General features: G+C 36.7%; 1 protein-coding gene across 2 annotated transcripts in view; it reads right to left on the bottom strand.

The window, feature by feature from the left end:
- Nucleotides 1-846: 846 nt before the first annotated feature.
- The window catches only part of DPH5 (diphthamide biosynthesis 5), a 34700-nt gene continuing 19387 nt past the window's right edge, over nucleotides 847-16159 (bottom strand). For both annotated transcript variants that reach the window (NM_001243679.1, XM_005655461.4), the window contains 4 exon segments: nucleotides 847-1725; nucleotides 3466-3569; nucleotides 5069-5108; nucleotides 10051-10171. In NM_001243679.1, coding sequence (NP_001230608.1) covers nucleotides 1502-1725; nucleotides 3466-3569; nucleotides 5069-5108; nucleotides 10051-10171 — 489 coding nt within the window. In that variant the 3' untranslated portion in view covers nucleotides 847-1501.

Raw genomic sequence — 16159 nt, 5'->3', positions numbered from 1 at the left:
CAGCACCTCAAGTCATCAGGACTGCAACTTTCTCTTGAGTTCTAGCCACCGTCTCACCAGACAGACTGATGAACGCCCTGGGGAAAGAGTCATGTTAAGCACAGTTCTCAGGCTGCCGATGGTCATTCTGCCAATGCCTTCAGACAGTTCTTTATTATATTTTTCCAGAGTTTATAATTGGGAGGGCTTATACATTACAAGCTATTTCACCACTACCAAAACTAAAAGGCTTTCATTTCATAATTCTTCAATGTTTGCCTCTGTCCCTGCGTTCAACAGATTGAAAGGAGAATATTTCACATATATTAAAAATCTCTTTTATCTCAGATGAAATGAAATAACTCAAAATAATCTTAAGTGATGCTCCCAGAGAGCAGATGAATATTTGCTCAACCTGCAACAAATTTACAGAACAAAAAGGTCAGATAAGTTGATTGGACCACGGAAGCACAGTTGATGGACTTTTAACACCATGGGGGGGTCAGGGGGACTGACCCTCCATGCAGTTGAAAACATCTGCAGTTCTGCATCCATGGATTCCACCAACCACAGGCTGTGGAGTACTGGAGTATATACTTCGTGAAAAAAAAAAATCTATACATAAGTGGACCTGCACAGTTCAAATGTGTTTTCAAGGGTTGATTTTACTCAGAGTTAGACCAATTAAACTAACATGTAGCAAAGCTATTTCTTACACAAACTGATAAAAAGTACAAAACTTTAAACTGTCATGAAATATAAGAAATGGAGTGTGATTTACAACTAGAAAGAGGAATGTGGCTACTGGCACACACACAGAGGCATGTTAACTGTTAAGTGCTATGACAAAATCTAACTAATCCATTGTTGTCTTCAAACTTAAGTTTTATTTTGTAGTCAGCAACTTTTCCATCTGTCAGCTTGGATGAGAAAGATGCTAATTAAAACCAAAGAGCAACTGTACATGCTGGCTGAACATTTACAAACCTCCGAAATACAGCAGAACATGAGGCACATAATTAGGATGTCAGTTTAACAAGACAAGCTAATTCAAAAGGATGTCATTTTGTAGTATGTACTCAGCTGAGCTTTAAGTAAGCAGGACTGCTGGGTGTGGGCTTATTCCTCCTACCTCTCTTTATATGCAATAACACCAAACGCTGTCAAGAAAACTTACCTTGTAGTCAAGGCATCTGTCTTTTTAAGAAAGTTCCACCTCATATAAACTGGTTTCATAAACAAAAACTGCTTCTAAATGATTCTGTCTAGGATGTCTATCTCCAAGTTTTCCAACTTGGTCTGCTCCTTGAAACACTGCCAAAATAACAGCAACAGCTGGTGATATCATAGGGAAAAAACTCATTGCCACAGGAAACCAAGCACTGTTGAGTCAACATTTTTCTTCTTGGTCAGTTGTTTTATACTTATTAGGTAAACCAAAAGACCTGTTTGAGTTGTTGTACAAATATGTGTATACGCATATATGACTGAAATTAACATCTAACTGTGGGAAATGTCTAGTTCAGAGTGCATCGGTGCTTTGGGATTCTGAGCTATCTTCTGGTATGGAAAACAGACGTAGCATCTCCATCTCCAGTGGATGCAAGCTGCCTCCTGTGATGATCAAGGAATGTAATGGTCCTCCCAGGTCCACTGTACACATCTGCTGCAAAGTGCCTGCTGCAATTTTCTGGTCCTCAGCTCCAACTCTGGCTAAGCCGACACAGAGTGTCTCCTCGGTGACTGCTATTAAAAATAAAAAATAAAAAAAAAGACATTGCCATTCAGTTCTGCAAATGCACTGTCCTGAATCCATTCAAACCAATGCTAGTACCCAAAGTGTATTTAAAGAAGCTCAAATACTTTAAATCTCCTTGATCACTTAGTACAGACTATCTACTGATTTATCCTGGGCTTTTCTAAGTTATTTGCTCTATATGACATATAAAGTGAAGTAGTACTTCCTAACTTTACCCTTTCAGAATTTCAAAGGCTCACCTTAGTTTAAGTTTTCAGGACTTGATGAATAATTACCTGTATCCATACCCTATTGCATAGCATTCTGAGTGAATGATATTTATTACTTATATTTTAAATAAAATGTTTGAGATATGTTCACATCGACCAAGATATATTGGAAAAACCAGAGGATTATGGGATAAATGCACAGATTTGAGCTGTACTTAGCCATGTGGCTATGTGACAAACTTCGGTTTTTTCATTTTTTAAAAAAAATGGAATACTATCTCTCAGAAATGGTGAGAGAGATAGTGGTTTAAGGGCTAAAGTTACAGATATGAAAGTATTTAGTCAACTAAAGAGCCCTTACCAAGTAATAGGCATTATGACATTACTTACATTTTTTAAGTTCAAAATAACCAACATTAGTGAACTTTAGTATTACTCACTCTGGTCTGACAGCTGAAGGGCTAATCTTTTTGTGGTTTTGTTTAGTTGGGAAAGCTGTCCTGATTGACATGCAGGCATGTAAGGAACTCTGAACAAAGTTAGGATACCAAGCACCCGTGCAGATTATTTGATCACAACGTTAGCAAGACCCACTGAGACCAAAATCATCAATGGTCACTCAATAATCTCTTCATGGGAGTTCCCGCTGTGGCTCAGTGTGTGAAGAATCTGACATAGCATCTGTGAGGGCGCCTCACTGAGTGGGTTGAGGATCTGGCGTTGGCGCAAGCTGTGGCTTAGGTCGAGGATGCAGCTCAGATCAGGTGTTGCTGTGACTGTGGTGCAGGCCAGCGAACAGCTGCAGCTCCAATTTGACTCTTTGCCTGGGAACTTCCATATGCCACAGGTGTGGCTGTAAAAAAACAAAAACAAAAACAAAAAATCTCTTCCCATATCTCTTCTATCAATAAATAGGTGCTCAAAGCAGGAAGCCAGTCAATGCCTTACAGCAGAATATAATGACAGATTCATTTTTAAGAACCTCTCAATAAAAATGTACTGACAATGGACATTTTATTACATACTACATCCACTGTGTCTAGATACTAGGATATAAGGGTAAATCCTCTTGTCTTTCTCTTGAAGAACACCATAGCTGGTCTTTCAATGTTGAGGGTGAGGACAAGCAAAATAAGTATAATTTGGCAGGATAGAGCTCACCATAGATTTGGACTAAAATGGAAGTTTTATATTCTACTAAAATATCTGGTAAAAATATTAACAGCTTTTAAAATCTGACCAATAGTTAGTTCGTAAAAAAAAAAAAAAAAAAAAAAAAATCCTCACGTTCTAGAATGATATTAATTTCACTAGAAAGAACTCCATTGATTTTCTTTCAGTATAACTTTTGGCCTATGAGATTTAAGGTCAAGTTGTAAAAAAAATTGATAGGAAAAAAATACAGTGAGAACACACTACTGGCCCCAGTGGGGCTGGCAAACACATGCGCGGGCCAGATGTGGTACCATCCCAGCGCAGCCACAGGGGAGCATGAGAGTCAAGCAGGGCCCAAAGTACCTGGCTCTTCTCCTCTCATTCGCTGGTTCTGAACGATCTCCAGAAGCTGCTGTGCTGCTTGGTTCACACTCATATACCGAGGCGGTTCGTAGATCTTCCTTCCCCTGTAAGTTAAAACTGGATGCCACTCTGCTTCGCCATGACACATTTTTACCGCTATTGCTCCCCCAGGTACACTCAGCTTCCATGGTACATTCTGTGTGAAGCTGCTTTCACGTTACCCATTTCAAGTACACACTGAAGCACAGATACAGCGATTGTTTACCTGAAGTTTCTTAAGCTTTTCTCACTGTTCTACTTCAGATGGCCTCTCACCTCACTGAGATATTGGCAGAAATAAAAGCCCAACAACTTAAAGATAAATGTTTAAGTCAAAGTTACCTTTATTCAAAGTGCTATCTTAGGCAAAAATAATTCAAAATAAGTGGCAACTTGTTCTACGCCCTAGCTTAATCAGGTTATACAGTGTTCATTTTTACTACCACGTTTAAACCACAGATTCATTCCTCTTTTCGCACCTTCTAAGAAAAGTTAAAGTGGTAAGTATCTCAAAATCTTGGAGGGTAAGATACGTGTACTTTCATAGGTCTCAAAAGGCTACCGCATTTACCCAATGATCACAATAAAAACACTGCTTTTACAGTTTACAAAAGAGTTCATATAGATTATGTTATTGTCTCTCAGAACAATTCTGCCAGTCGGCATTGTTCAAGAGAGATACAACGCAAGCCATAAACATAATTTAAAATTTTCCATAGTATCCACAATAACAGAAGAGACAAAATTAATTTTAATTATATTTAACCCAATATATCCAGAATGTTATATTTCAACATTTATTCCTATAAAAATCATTAAAGATTATTTTTGTATTAAAGTCTTTAAAATCTGGAATGTATTTTATATTTTGGTACATCTTGATTCAAATGCTAACTTCTCACTGGAAATACTTGATCTGTACTCGGATTTCATAAAATTCACACTTGTAAAAGTAGATTTACATATTGAATTGTTCTAAATATACTTAAATGTTTTCTAATAACTAAGTTGTGTATTAGTTTTAAATTAATTTAAATTATAAATCCAGTTTCTGAGTTACATTAGCTATAAGTACTTAAAGCGCTCATTAGGCACATGTGGGTAGTAGCTACTGTACAAGACACTGCATCTATAAGCAAAAAAAGGGTTATTACTCCCATTATACACAGGAAGAAAATAAGGCTCAGAAATGGATGTAACTTGCTCAAGAGAACATAACCAGAGAGGCCAACCTAAGATTCGAACCCACGTCTTCTGACTCTCAATGAACTCATCCCACGAATATTTACTGAATGCCTATTAGGTGCCAACCACTATTCTGAGTCCGGAACCTATGAAGTCTATTACTACTTACACTCTATCAGACTGCCTATCATTTCATTAGACTGAAAGTGTTTAGTTTTGCAGTTACTGAAAGCTGACTGGTTTTCACTTGATCTTCGCCAAAAGGCTAAGAAGCCATGAAAGCTGATTTTCAACAATCGTTAGAACTCCTGTCATTTAAACAGAATTTATTGTTCAAGCAATTAAAATAGATGCATGCATTCTCAGAACAAGAACTTACTTGATTAGATTTTCCAAAGACTGCTCCTTTACTTTGATGTCTGTAGGAAGTAGAAAATTAGATCTTTTTAAAGTAACCACTTTATTCATATTGTAAACTTCAGCTGAGTTGCCTAAATTTTTGGTAAGTATTTTTCTCAAGTCTCCAAAATGGCTAATTTGAGAGTTGGTGACAGCCTTCCCTCACATGTGTATCTGGCCACTTTGTAATGGAAACAGAGAAGAATGGAAGCCTGTGGTTGTATAAAGGTCATTAGTTAGAACACAAACATGATGTTGGCCCTGAAACCATCCTGGAAGAATTGCAGTTTCCTCTTGGAAAAGAAGATACAGGAAAGAGTTAGGTAAATATGCGCATATACACTACCTCACAGCTCATCGAGGGTCTTTGTGTTCATTTCTATCTGCTGGTAACTGCATAGACCCAATGAAAAGTCTTGTTATGCTCCTATTCTCACCTATATTTTCCAGGCACTGGAATATAAGCTTCGATGTTTGTACCACAAGTAGAAGAAAATTCTCACGACATTTTGCAAAGACTTTTGCTTTCTTGTAACTGATAAGACATGCCTAGTAACCTATGAATAAACACTTTAACACCAATATTCATACTTAAACAGGAATTTCCTGAGCACTGACTGCCAGACATGGGGCTACCAGGGCAGCCGAAACACATAGAGTCTCTGCTCTCAGAAAGCTTGACAATGCAAGCATCACAAAGACTGGATTCCTTATACTTTTTAATCACTGATGCTGGTACGATCTGGTAGAAGGTAAAAAAGCAGAATCACTTTACATCCTCCCAGGAACTCAGGACACAGCAGCAAGAGCAACAGCTGCTTCCTGTTCTATATACTGAAAACAAATGGTTCAGCCAAAGTTTCTTTTTGCAAAAATAAATATAGCGCAACTTAGGGGTCTTTTTGATAGACATCTATAGCTTTCCTAAGTGACTATAAAAGTTTTCCTTCTAAAGGATGCTAAAGAGTTTGCTTGGGAGATATTCCAGAGATAATTCTTTATTTGCATTTCTAAATGTTCTTAGAACCAGCAGTGAATATATTTTTCAGGTTCAAAATATCACTGATTATTTAATATTTCCACTTGTCTGGCATATAGAAGGGGAAAAAGAAAGTTATATGTTATTGAAATGTGGCCTGTGACACAATTAATGGTATATAAGTCAACTCAGATTTCTATTACATGATAGCTACAGTATTTTTTAAAAATTAAACGCATTTATAAATTCATTTGCTTTGAGCTTCTGAAATGCTATTTGTGATTGTTAAGTTTCTAACTTGATATTTTCAAGGTTTTTTTTTTTTTTTACATTTTTAAATGATACATTGTACAGAATTTGATTTTTAAAAATGAAGAGGGTTGGGGAGAATTTTCACACGCAAATACTTTTTAACTGAACATAAGACTGCATTAGTGACTTAATATCAAGCCAGACTGATCTTAATACTTTTCCTTGGTCTTCACACAGGCCATAATCACTCCTTTCTATTTCTGCTTGCTAGAATATAAGATTCTCCTATTTTATGCACCTATCATAATGCAAGGTACCCAGTAGATACTCCGTAAATATCTACTGAACAAATTTTTTCACATGGCTCTACTACCCACCCTCCATCCATCAGCCCATCCTAACTAATCTACCCCTTAAGTAGAGTAAGTCCCAACTCCTTCAGAAAGCCTTTACTGGCTTCCCTTCGAGTCCTTTTTATTCTTTGAAATATCCATATTATTAATACTATATCTTATTAATCTCCAATTACATCACATATATCAGTCTTGTCTTTGCAAGAAAATTTTAATTTCTCTATGGTTTCTTACCATGACATATTCTCACTAATCCCTTATAGGGCTTGGCCCATAGCAAGCATTCAATAAATACATACTAATTTAAATAAGGAGAATTTCCAGGTGATTAAATGATGAGAATTTGGAATCATGATATCTTATACTTCACACCTTGTTCCTGTTTTTGTTAATGGAGCAAGGAAGATATATTGTTTAACCTTGTTTGTCTTTTCCCAGGAAAGCCAAGAAAAGGGGCAGCTCTTAGAGTTCAAGAGCCAAAGTTCTGGTTTGTCCTTCCTGCCTCTCCATACAATAGAACTTAATTGTTCTATAAACTTTCAAGTACACCAGCATGTTAGTTCCAACTAGATTTCAAAACCCTGAGGGCAGGACCCATGTCTAATGCTTCCTTAGTATTTCAGAAGAACCTAACTCCACAGTGGGCATAAACACTAAGTAAATACCTGTAAATTGATCTTCTAACCGCCTTTCCAAAGCTTCCAAAAAATAAATCCTATTTTTCCCCCCTTCCCCTATTTTTTATGTTACAGGAAGAAGTTAAGAGGTAGCTTAGTTCTTAAAAGGCCTTTCTTTCCATTCTGTTTTAAAGCCTCTCAGTTCTGCTGTAAAACACACACACACTTTAGAATCTGAGCTCCAACGAATCTACCCCTCAGTCCCTCAGTCCCTCAGTTGCATATACTTCTACTTCTGCCTTTAATAAAAGTCCTAATGGCTGTCCTTCATTGGATCCAAGTTCAAGGTAACAGGATGGATATATGTAATGGCATATTCCACGTGAATTAACAAGTGTGTTACAGTCTGCTTGCCAGTAAGAACTACAAAAAAGGAAGACCAGTACCTTTCCACATGGAAAAATCCAAAGACAAAACTAGAAAGTCAATTCATTAATTATGAATTACTAAATTACACTGACAATAAGCTAAAAGAAGAAAATATTTTCGTACCAGTTAATTGTGAGATATAGGCATAAGCCAAAACAATATTAGAGAAGCATTCATGGACTGATCTCGATCTAGAATTAATCAGGTGTCAATGTTATTGGAGTAAAAGGAATATATTCTGGCTGGAACTGAATGAACTAGCAAAAGTTGAAGATTTTCTGTGCCAATGGGTAGTAAGATCAAGTCTGAGAAAATAAACTAAAAATAAACTTCAACCAATTAACTTCCATTAAACACTAATGAGCAGCTACACTGTGCCAGACTTCTAGACATTTGGAAGAGAGATAAGAGCATGACAAAGTCCTTGCTCTTATGAAGCAGGGAAGAAAACCAACCAGTTGATAAAGCAATTCACATGGATGGTAAGACTGAAAGGAAATAATGCAAGACAATGGGGAAGAGAAGCGCTGGGGAACACAGGGTGTACCACGTCAGATTACGAAAAACTTCACTTTAGATCAGGAGTTGGCAAACTTCTATAAAGGGCCAGGTAGCAAATATCTTAGGTTCTGAGGGCCACAAGGTCTCTCTCATAATTATCACTGCCATTGTAGCATGAAAGCAGCCACAGATGACACATAAATGAAGCAGCATGGATGTGCTCCAATTACACTTTGTTTATAAAACAGGCAGTAGGCTGGATTTGATCCATGGGGGCTAGTTTACTAACCCCTGCTCTAGATAATCTCCAATTTCTATCCTATAAGAAATGCTAACCCTGAGTAAAACTTTTTAATAGTCTTCTTTTAAAAGAGACATATAGATTAGCGTTCTGGTAATACAAAAATTATATATATTACTGAATAACAGAGAACTGGTTATATTATACAAATAACCTAAATGTTTTCAGCTAGGAGGAATCTTATCTAATGTTCTAGATATCTGTACTTACTAAAGAGGCCAAAATCATGGGTTCACTCTGTCCTGACTCTGTATTATGTGGCAGACACTCTACTGGATGGCTTGCACACACAGTACCACTAAAATGGTGCAATTCAATGTGTGATCCGAGGACTGATGCCAGTATGAGACAATTCTGCTACCAGTAAACGGTGAAGCAACTACAGGAATGAGAGTTTAGAAACACTTAGAGTAATTTGACTTTGACACAGAAGATTGGAAATTTTGAAATAAATAAGTATGTGTTTATTGTGTATACATATATATACACATATATACTTTTATATATGTGTATATATATTACACACACACACACACACACACATATATATAAAAGAACAAAACCTAGTCCTTCACCACACATAATTTGAGAAATACCGCTCTAAACACTACCCTGAGGCAAGAAAAGACTATTCCTATTTGACAAAAATGAAGGTAAAGTAAAGACGGTTCACAACACTCTCTAGCTAGTATACAGAACTCAGATTTTTGTCTTCTGATTCCAAGTGTAAATATTGTTTCAAAGTCATCAAAAATGCCAGTTAGCTCTTCTCTGTTCATGAGTCACAGATGAAAGCTTTGACTACAGGATCTTTGTAACACATACCGTAGAGCAGGAACTGTAGTGAATGTGAATCAGTACAATTCCAGTACCTCTGCTGGCAAAAGCAGCCCACTGCGTCTGCAGCTCCGTTAGTACCATCATTTTGGTATGTGAAGACAGCAATCCAAGCTCTTTCCACCCTTGTCAGGAAATAGGATTTGGCAGCATAATACGGTGAAAAAAGCTGTGACTAGCAGGCTATTTGGATTCTACCAATTTTGCAACCAATTCTGAGCGTCTGAAAATGACTCAATATCTCTGGGCCTCAACTTCATCTATAAAACAGGCTTCAATAAGATGATCTCCAGGGTCTCTTTCACATCTATGACAGCATCAATAATCTGATGGCATCAATACTGCATATTCAAAGGACACCTCGAGGGAGACATGGGATGGGTAAGAATAAATGCTCCATACAAGTCTGTTGAATTGCTGTATATGGACCGGAACAGGATCTCAGTGGACAAACAGGTAAGAGATGGAACCTGGAGGGGCTCCATAAGGGCATAAGTGGGCTGCAGCATGAACTATAGCATGTACACAGGAATAGCCATGTGGTATTTGGGGAAAGAGCATGGCATACATAAAGTATCCTTTCTTATCTCTAGCTAGCTGCCCACAGAAGAAGTTCACCTTCACACAAAATCAAAAAGAGAACAATATGACAACCCCACATTGTGACCCCGAGGAAACGCCAAAGGCCTTTACCCAGCAAGCAGAGCGTGTGCATGCCGTTTAGTCTGTTCTTCTTCACTTTGTCAAAGAAGCTTTCTGGTCTCCAAGTGTCTGTCCAAAAAACAATAGACACAGTCTCTCCAAATTTATACAACTAGAAAAAATAAAAACATAAGTTAATGACTTAACGATTCGCTAACTACTATTTCACAGATAACAACCAAAATAAAAAGTGAGAATGAAACTTGAGGTGGACTGGGGACCAAATCTATCACAAAAAAGGGTGCAAAAAGTTCTCTTTGATCCACAGCAACTGGAGTCATTCTGATGTCTTCAGCAGAAGGAGTCTAGTATTTCTGCATTCAGTATAAGAACACATGTATCTAGTTTATGATTTAGCTAGGTAGCTGCTAAAAATACCAAAATACAAAGAATGCACAAAGAAGCCAAAAAAAAAAAAAAAAAAAAAAAAAGACTTTTGGGCAATCATAGCAGGTTTCACAAGGTTAATATTATCCTCACTTTATAGATGAAAAACCAAGGCTCAGAAAGATCAACTGAGTTGCCCAAGTCACACGGCTAATTAGAAGTGAGAAAGAAACTCCATCTTGGTCTCAGGAAGCGGCCCCGTCCACCACACGTCTCAGTAAAATTCACATACTGTCTACCCACTGCAGCCATGTCTCAAAACCTACCCCCTCACTGTACCCACTATCTGTTCCCTCACCATGGAGTCCAAGCAGAAGGGCCTCTGTCCCCCAAGTGGCTCAGCCAGGCTGCTTGACTGCTGCACCATCAAGATGCTTGCCTGGTTCCAGGCTGGCTGCCCAATTCACTTAGATAAGTCCAACTCCAAATCTCAGGCTAAGAAAAATCTACTTTTGAATTTTGGTTCTGCAACATGTTAGCTGTGTGCCATTACTCTTAAAAAAAATTTTTTTTATTAAAGAATAGCTGATTTACAATGTTGTGTCAATTTTTGCTATATGGCAAAGTGACCCAGTCATACATATACATACATTCTTTTTCTCATACTATCTTCTATAATGTTCCATCACAGGGATAACATATTGCCCTTCCTACCCACAGGGTTGTGTGACTCAAATAACATGTAAAAAGTTATTTAAACTGTGAATGATATGTTAATATTAGTTCTTACCTAGGCACTGAACAAAGCATTTTAGTTTCAAAGATTTAATATATGGTAAAACATAACTCTAAGGTTGCTATGTAAAGATTTAATTGTTCAATTTAAAGAGTGCCTGAAAGAATTTTTAATAGTGCTGGAAAGCACTAGATGCTGGAAATCACATCCTGAGTTCTGCTACAAATTAACTGTGTGATTGAAACAGCTGCGTGACTTCAGGAAATCATCTGACTTTGCTAAAGCCTAAAGTTCTTAATTTTAAAAATAAAGAAACTGGCCTAGAGAAGGGATTATCATTGTCAAGCTTCTCAGTGTCCCGAAGCTGCTGTAAGAGGCATATAGGAAGGAAACAGAGAAGCGGGGGCATTTGGGGTCCTCCAGCCCTTGAGAAGCTGAACTTCTCCCAATTTTTATATACTGAGATCCTAAAAACTGTCACCAATACTCATAAAGGTGACTTTGGGTTCCCAAGGGAAGGGTCATCATATTCCTCATATGGCCACAACCTTCAACCTACCTTGTAATAGGCTTTATACCCAAAGTCCACTTGAAAATTGTCTGAAAAGGTATTTTCCCATAGAAGCCATGCTGCCCAGTGGCAATCAAATTCACAGATTAGTGTGCAAAGACCCATGTAACTCTAAGAATTCAGTATGAATCTTCCAACCACACCTAACGTGGTTTCTCTGCTAAAATGTATTTAGAGTTCCAATGTGAGATGCCTCCAAGACATTCACCTGGGCTATAAGGAATAAGCCTAGTTCTGTTGGCAGCTTCCTGTTACTGTTATTGCTCTTAAAGGGCAAACTTATCTAACAAATACTGATTATAAACCATCCACTATGTGCCAGGCATTATGCTATGCACAGGTGTAAAGTGAGAAGCAAAGCAAAGCTCTGGCCCTGGGGAAGCAGGCAGCCTCACTGACGCCCTTACTAGCAGGCAGAAGCTCTAGAGTCAAGTCTCTGGTCCCTACTAGTTGGATGATCATGGTAACTAGCTGGGTGACTTTCAGGAGAAACTCCCCAGCAAAATAGGTATAATAATTAGAAACCTAATAATGTGTTGCGTTAAGGATTAAGTGACACTATATGTAGAATGCCTAGTGCCATAGTAAAGACTCGATAAATGTTAGGGAGTTGATGATATAACAACAATGTCTGTAATGATGATATGAAGATGTTCTAAAATGCTCTGCTACAATCCAACTGCTTTCCCTACTGGAGTGAGCTCAAAAACATTACCAAATATTTTAAACTACATCTATGATTTAATTCTGACAAGTTCAACTGCTTACATCCTAAAAAGAATTTTTAGCACTTCTGATGAGATTTGGAAATATTAACATTACTTGATTTAATAAAAAAAAACTTTAAGGGAAAACCATTAAAGAAAATTGTATATATAACTATATATAAATGTTTTAAATATGTTTCCAATATTTAACAGTTATGGAAATACAGTCACGGAGGCAAATTCTTCACTCAAAAGGAAGAGGATGGATCATTTAAAAGAGAATTGAGATGCTAGTCACATATAAACACTAGCTGAAACACTCTGTGTAAAACCGTCTTTGAATTGTCTAATTTGAGGGATTAAGGAAAACCTCACATAAGCATCTCTTTCTAGGACCCTGATTTATAGACTGTAACCATTTCCATGGCTGTGGTGCAAACTTCTTCAATGAATTCTGGGACATTATGCAAAGAGTTTCACCATTTAAATGCCAGTACCTCAAAGAACAGAAGAACCAGTCCTTTTGTGTTTCACAATTCAAGGACTTACCAGTAAACTATAAAAAGAAACTGGAACAAAATCATACAGTGACGAGAACAGAGATTGCAGAAGTCTAAGAACCTACCATCCTAAAAATGTAAGCCTTTGTGCTGTGATTTCCCCAAACCATTATTGATGCAGATCTACATTTAGATTATAACAAGAGCTGTTGTCAAGAACAGTAGGCAAATACTGGCCTTTTTTTGTTTTAACCTATAACCTCCATAAGTTATAGAGAGAGTAGTTTATCTAACTTGATATTGGATCATGTTTTTATCTATTGAAGACAAAAACTCAGTTCAAACTGATCTTCTTAGTTATACATAAGGCACTAGTTAAGAGTGAAGAGATGTACAAGAAAGAAAAATACCTGGCAATAAATAATAATTATAAAAAATAGGTATATATTGGAAGTACTATAAGAATTCAGCATTCCCCCCACCTAGTGAGCAACTGAATGTAACTTCCAAATAGACAGGATATAAGAGGGATGGGTAAGACTGGAGAAGCTGAACACAGCAAGACTGAGATGATGTAAACAAAATAAGAGAGATGGGAAATCTTGGGCAATGTTTAGAATGGCATTAAGCAACTATCTACAAACAGGTACTGCCTGACTTGCCTCTAACAAGCATCTGTAATTCCTGACATGCTCCTGTGTACCAATTCCTGTCGATTCTAGCTCTATAATTATGGAGAAACTATTTCTTTTCTTCCCTCCTTAGTTTGAGCTCTCAATATCACTTGACTGAGTGACCTTAATAGTCTTTTGACTCATCTCACTGCCAATATTTCCTTTCTTTTGGAGGAACAGATGCTTTGTAAACTCTATTTTATAATTAGGTTTTAGTGCTTTTGGTATTTTTGTTCAAATAAAAATATTTTGTGATTTTTAAGTCAAAAAATATTATTTTCTGGATATGAAAAAATCAGCAAATTTAACTTGCTAAGAACTCTATTAAGCCTCACATGTGTCTTTTATATACTAATCAGATCAGTTAAATCTGTGCGTTAAAACAAAGCTGAGCCAGCAGAGTTGTAAAAAAAATGTACCACAAAACCATATAATCAAGAGTTACTGGTTTTCTCTTTTATACAGAATACTTGTTTTTAATCTTCACATGCATTTTGCTTAACATTGATTTTTGCTGACAGTAAGAAAGATTATACACATGGCTACTCACTAGGTACACAGATAAAGCTGAATGACCATGTAGACAGGAGAGCTGCAGGCTTTGTATTTTCACGTATAAATGAGAGAACCCACATATGAATTAAGTGAAAGAATTACAATTTAAAGCATACAATTACAAAGATAAGATTCAACTAGGGGTGGGAGGTGGGGAGGGGAGATAAATAAATGAGCATTCAACTCAGCAAATGTTACATATTGATTACATGCATGGCACTGCAAAAATACCATGGAAGATGTGAAGATGAGTAAATTAAGGAGCTTACAGTATGGTAAGCACACAAACATATACAAGTAATTGACCACTCTTATAGGATGGAGATTTACCACAGCTGTTTGAGTAGAAGAATGGCACAATGACATATACTATTCGAGCAGAAAACTATAAAGTGGAAGAGAATGATGGTAAGGTAACTATTAAGACAGTGACTAGAAAAGGAAATGGAAAGAAGAAAATTTATAATATGCCTACGATTTAACAAGTCGTCAAAAATAATTCCAAAGTGACTAAAAGAATAGAGAACTTAATTGAGGAGTTGTTCTAAGATTACACAGTAATTTAGAGCTCTGATACCCTTATTACCTAGTTTAATGTTCTTTGTAATCATTAGGTTTTATCGTTTCTACAATAGTACCTGGACAACAATAAAACCAATTTAATGCTTTTGAAAACTAACAGTAAGGACTACTACAAGGTCAAAAACGCTGACTACCACAATAAGTGTTGTGTCATTTAAAAAAGGAAGGAAATGAGTTGTTACTTTTTGAAAGTAATATACATTTTTTTCCCCAAAGTAGAAATGCACTATATAAACAGAGGAACATATGGCAATAATCAAGATCACTCATGCAACAGCCAGAGAAAGTAGAAGCATTTCATAATGATGAGAAAATTAGACAACTTCTTCCCTGAAGTCAACCAAGAAATCATTAGTACCTGGTTTCATCAAAGTGTCTTACTTTTCTTTAAAATGGCTCAAAATCATTTCAGTCACCAAATTTTTAGAAAATAATTAATATATTCTGTCACACAAATGATGAACAATAATACCAGACCAAAAAAAGTATTTTAGGATCTGTTTAACACCTGACAGATTCAGGAGAATGTCCACATAGTAAGAGATAAGTAAAAAGATTAAAAGAAATTATACCAAAATGGTTACCTTCAAGTGGTGAGACGATGGATGCTTTTATTTTCTTCTTTACACTTAGCGTATTTTCCTAACTTTTTGAGTATATACGTCATTCATCATCAAGAAAAAAATGCTATTTTTAAATGGCTCTTCAAAAGCAGAAACAATAATAAATAAAAGCAATTCTGATTTTCCATGATTAAGCTGCTAAATGCTTAACTTGAAGATTTCAAGAAAAGGAGTTGTTCCTCTTGTCTTTTAGGTACTGAGAAAAATCCTGATTTTATATTATGAAGAATGTCAAAATACCACCACCAATAAACGGATTTTTCTTTGGTTAGAAAAACCTTCAGGGAGTTCCCGCCGTGGCGCAGTGGTTAACGAGTCCGACTAGGAACCATGAGGTTGCGGGTTCGGTCCCTGCCCTTGCTCAGTGGGTTAACGATCTGGCGTTGCCGAGCTGTGGTGTAGGTCACAGACTCGACTCGGATCCCACGTTGCTGTGGCTCTGGCGTAGGCTGGTGGCTACGGCTCCGATTCGACCCCTAGCTTGGGAACCTCCATATGCTGCGGGAGCGGCCCAAAGAAATAGCAAAAAGACCAAAAAAAAAAAAAAAAAAAAAAAAAAAAGATAAAGAAAAACCTTCAAAATATAACCAAGTGTTAGAAATATTCGTTACTTAGAAATTTTCAAATGACACGATTTTAGGGTATACAAGTTAATAACTAATATTATTAGTGGTAAATTCTAAAATTAACTCAATGAAAATTTGAGTATCTAATATATCTTGGTCTAGGTAACCTTTGCCTAAAGTTGGAAAACAGGCCAGTATTTTTTTAGCTTCCAAATCTACAGGATATTAGAACTTATCTAGTTTAGTATTTTTCATACAT

Source organism: Sus scrofa, chromosome 4 (genome assembly GCF_054392235.1).
Source record: "Sus scrofa isolate SSC_HxYL_T2T_F1_AM1 chromosome 4, Sscrofa_HxYL_maternal_Yorkshire_Landrace_v2.0, whole genome shotgun sequence".
NCBI lineage: Eukaryota > Metazoa > Chordata > Mammalia > Artiodactyla > Suidae > Sus > Sus scrofa.
This window is presented reverse-complemented; position numbering and strand designations above follow the sequence as displayed.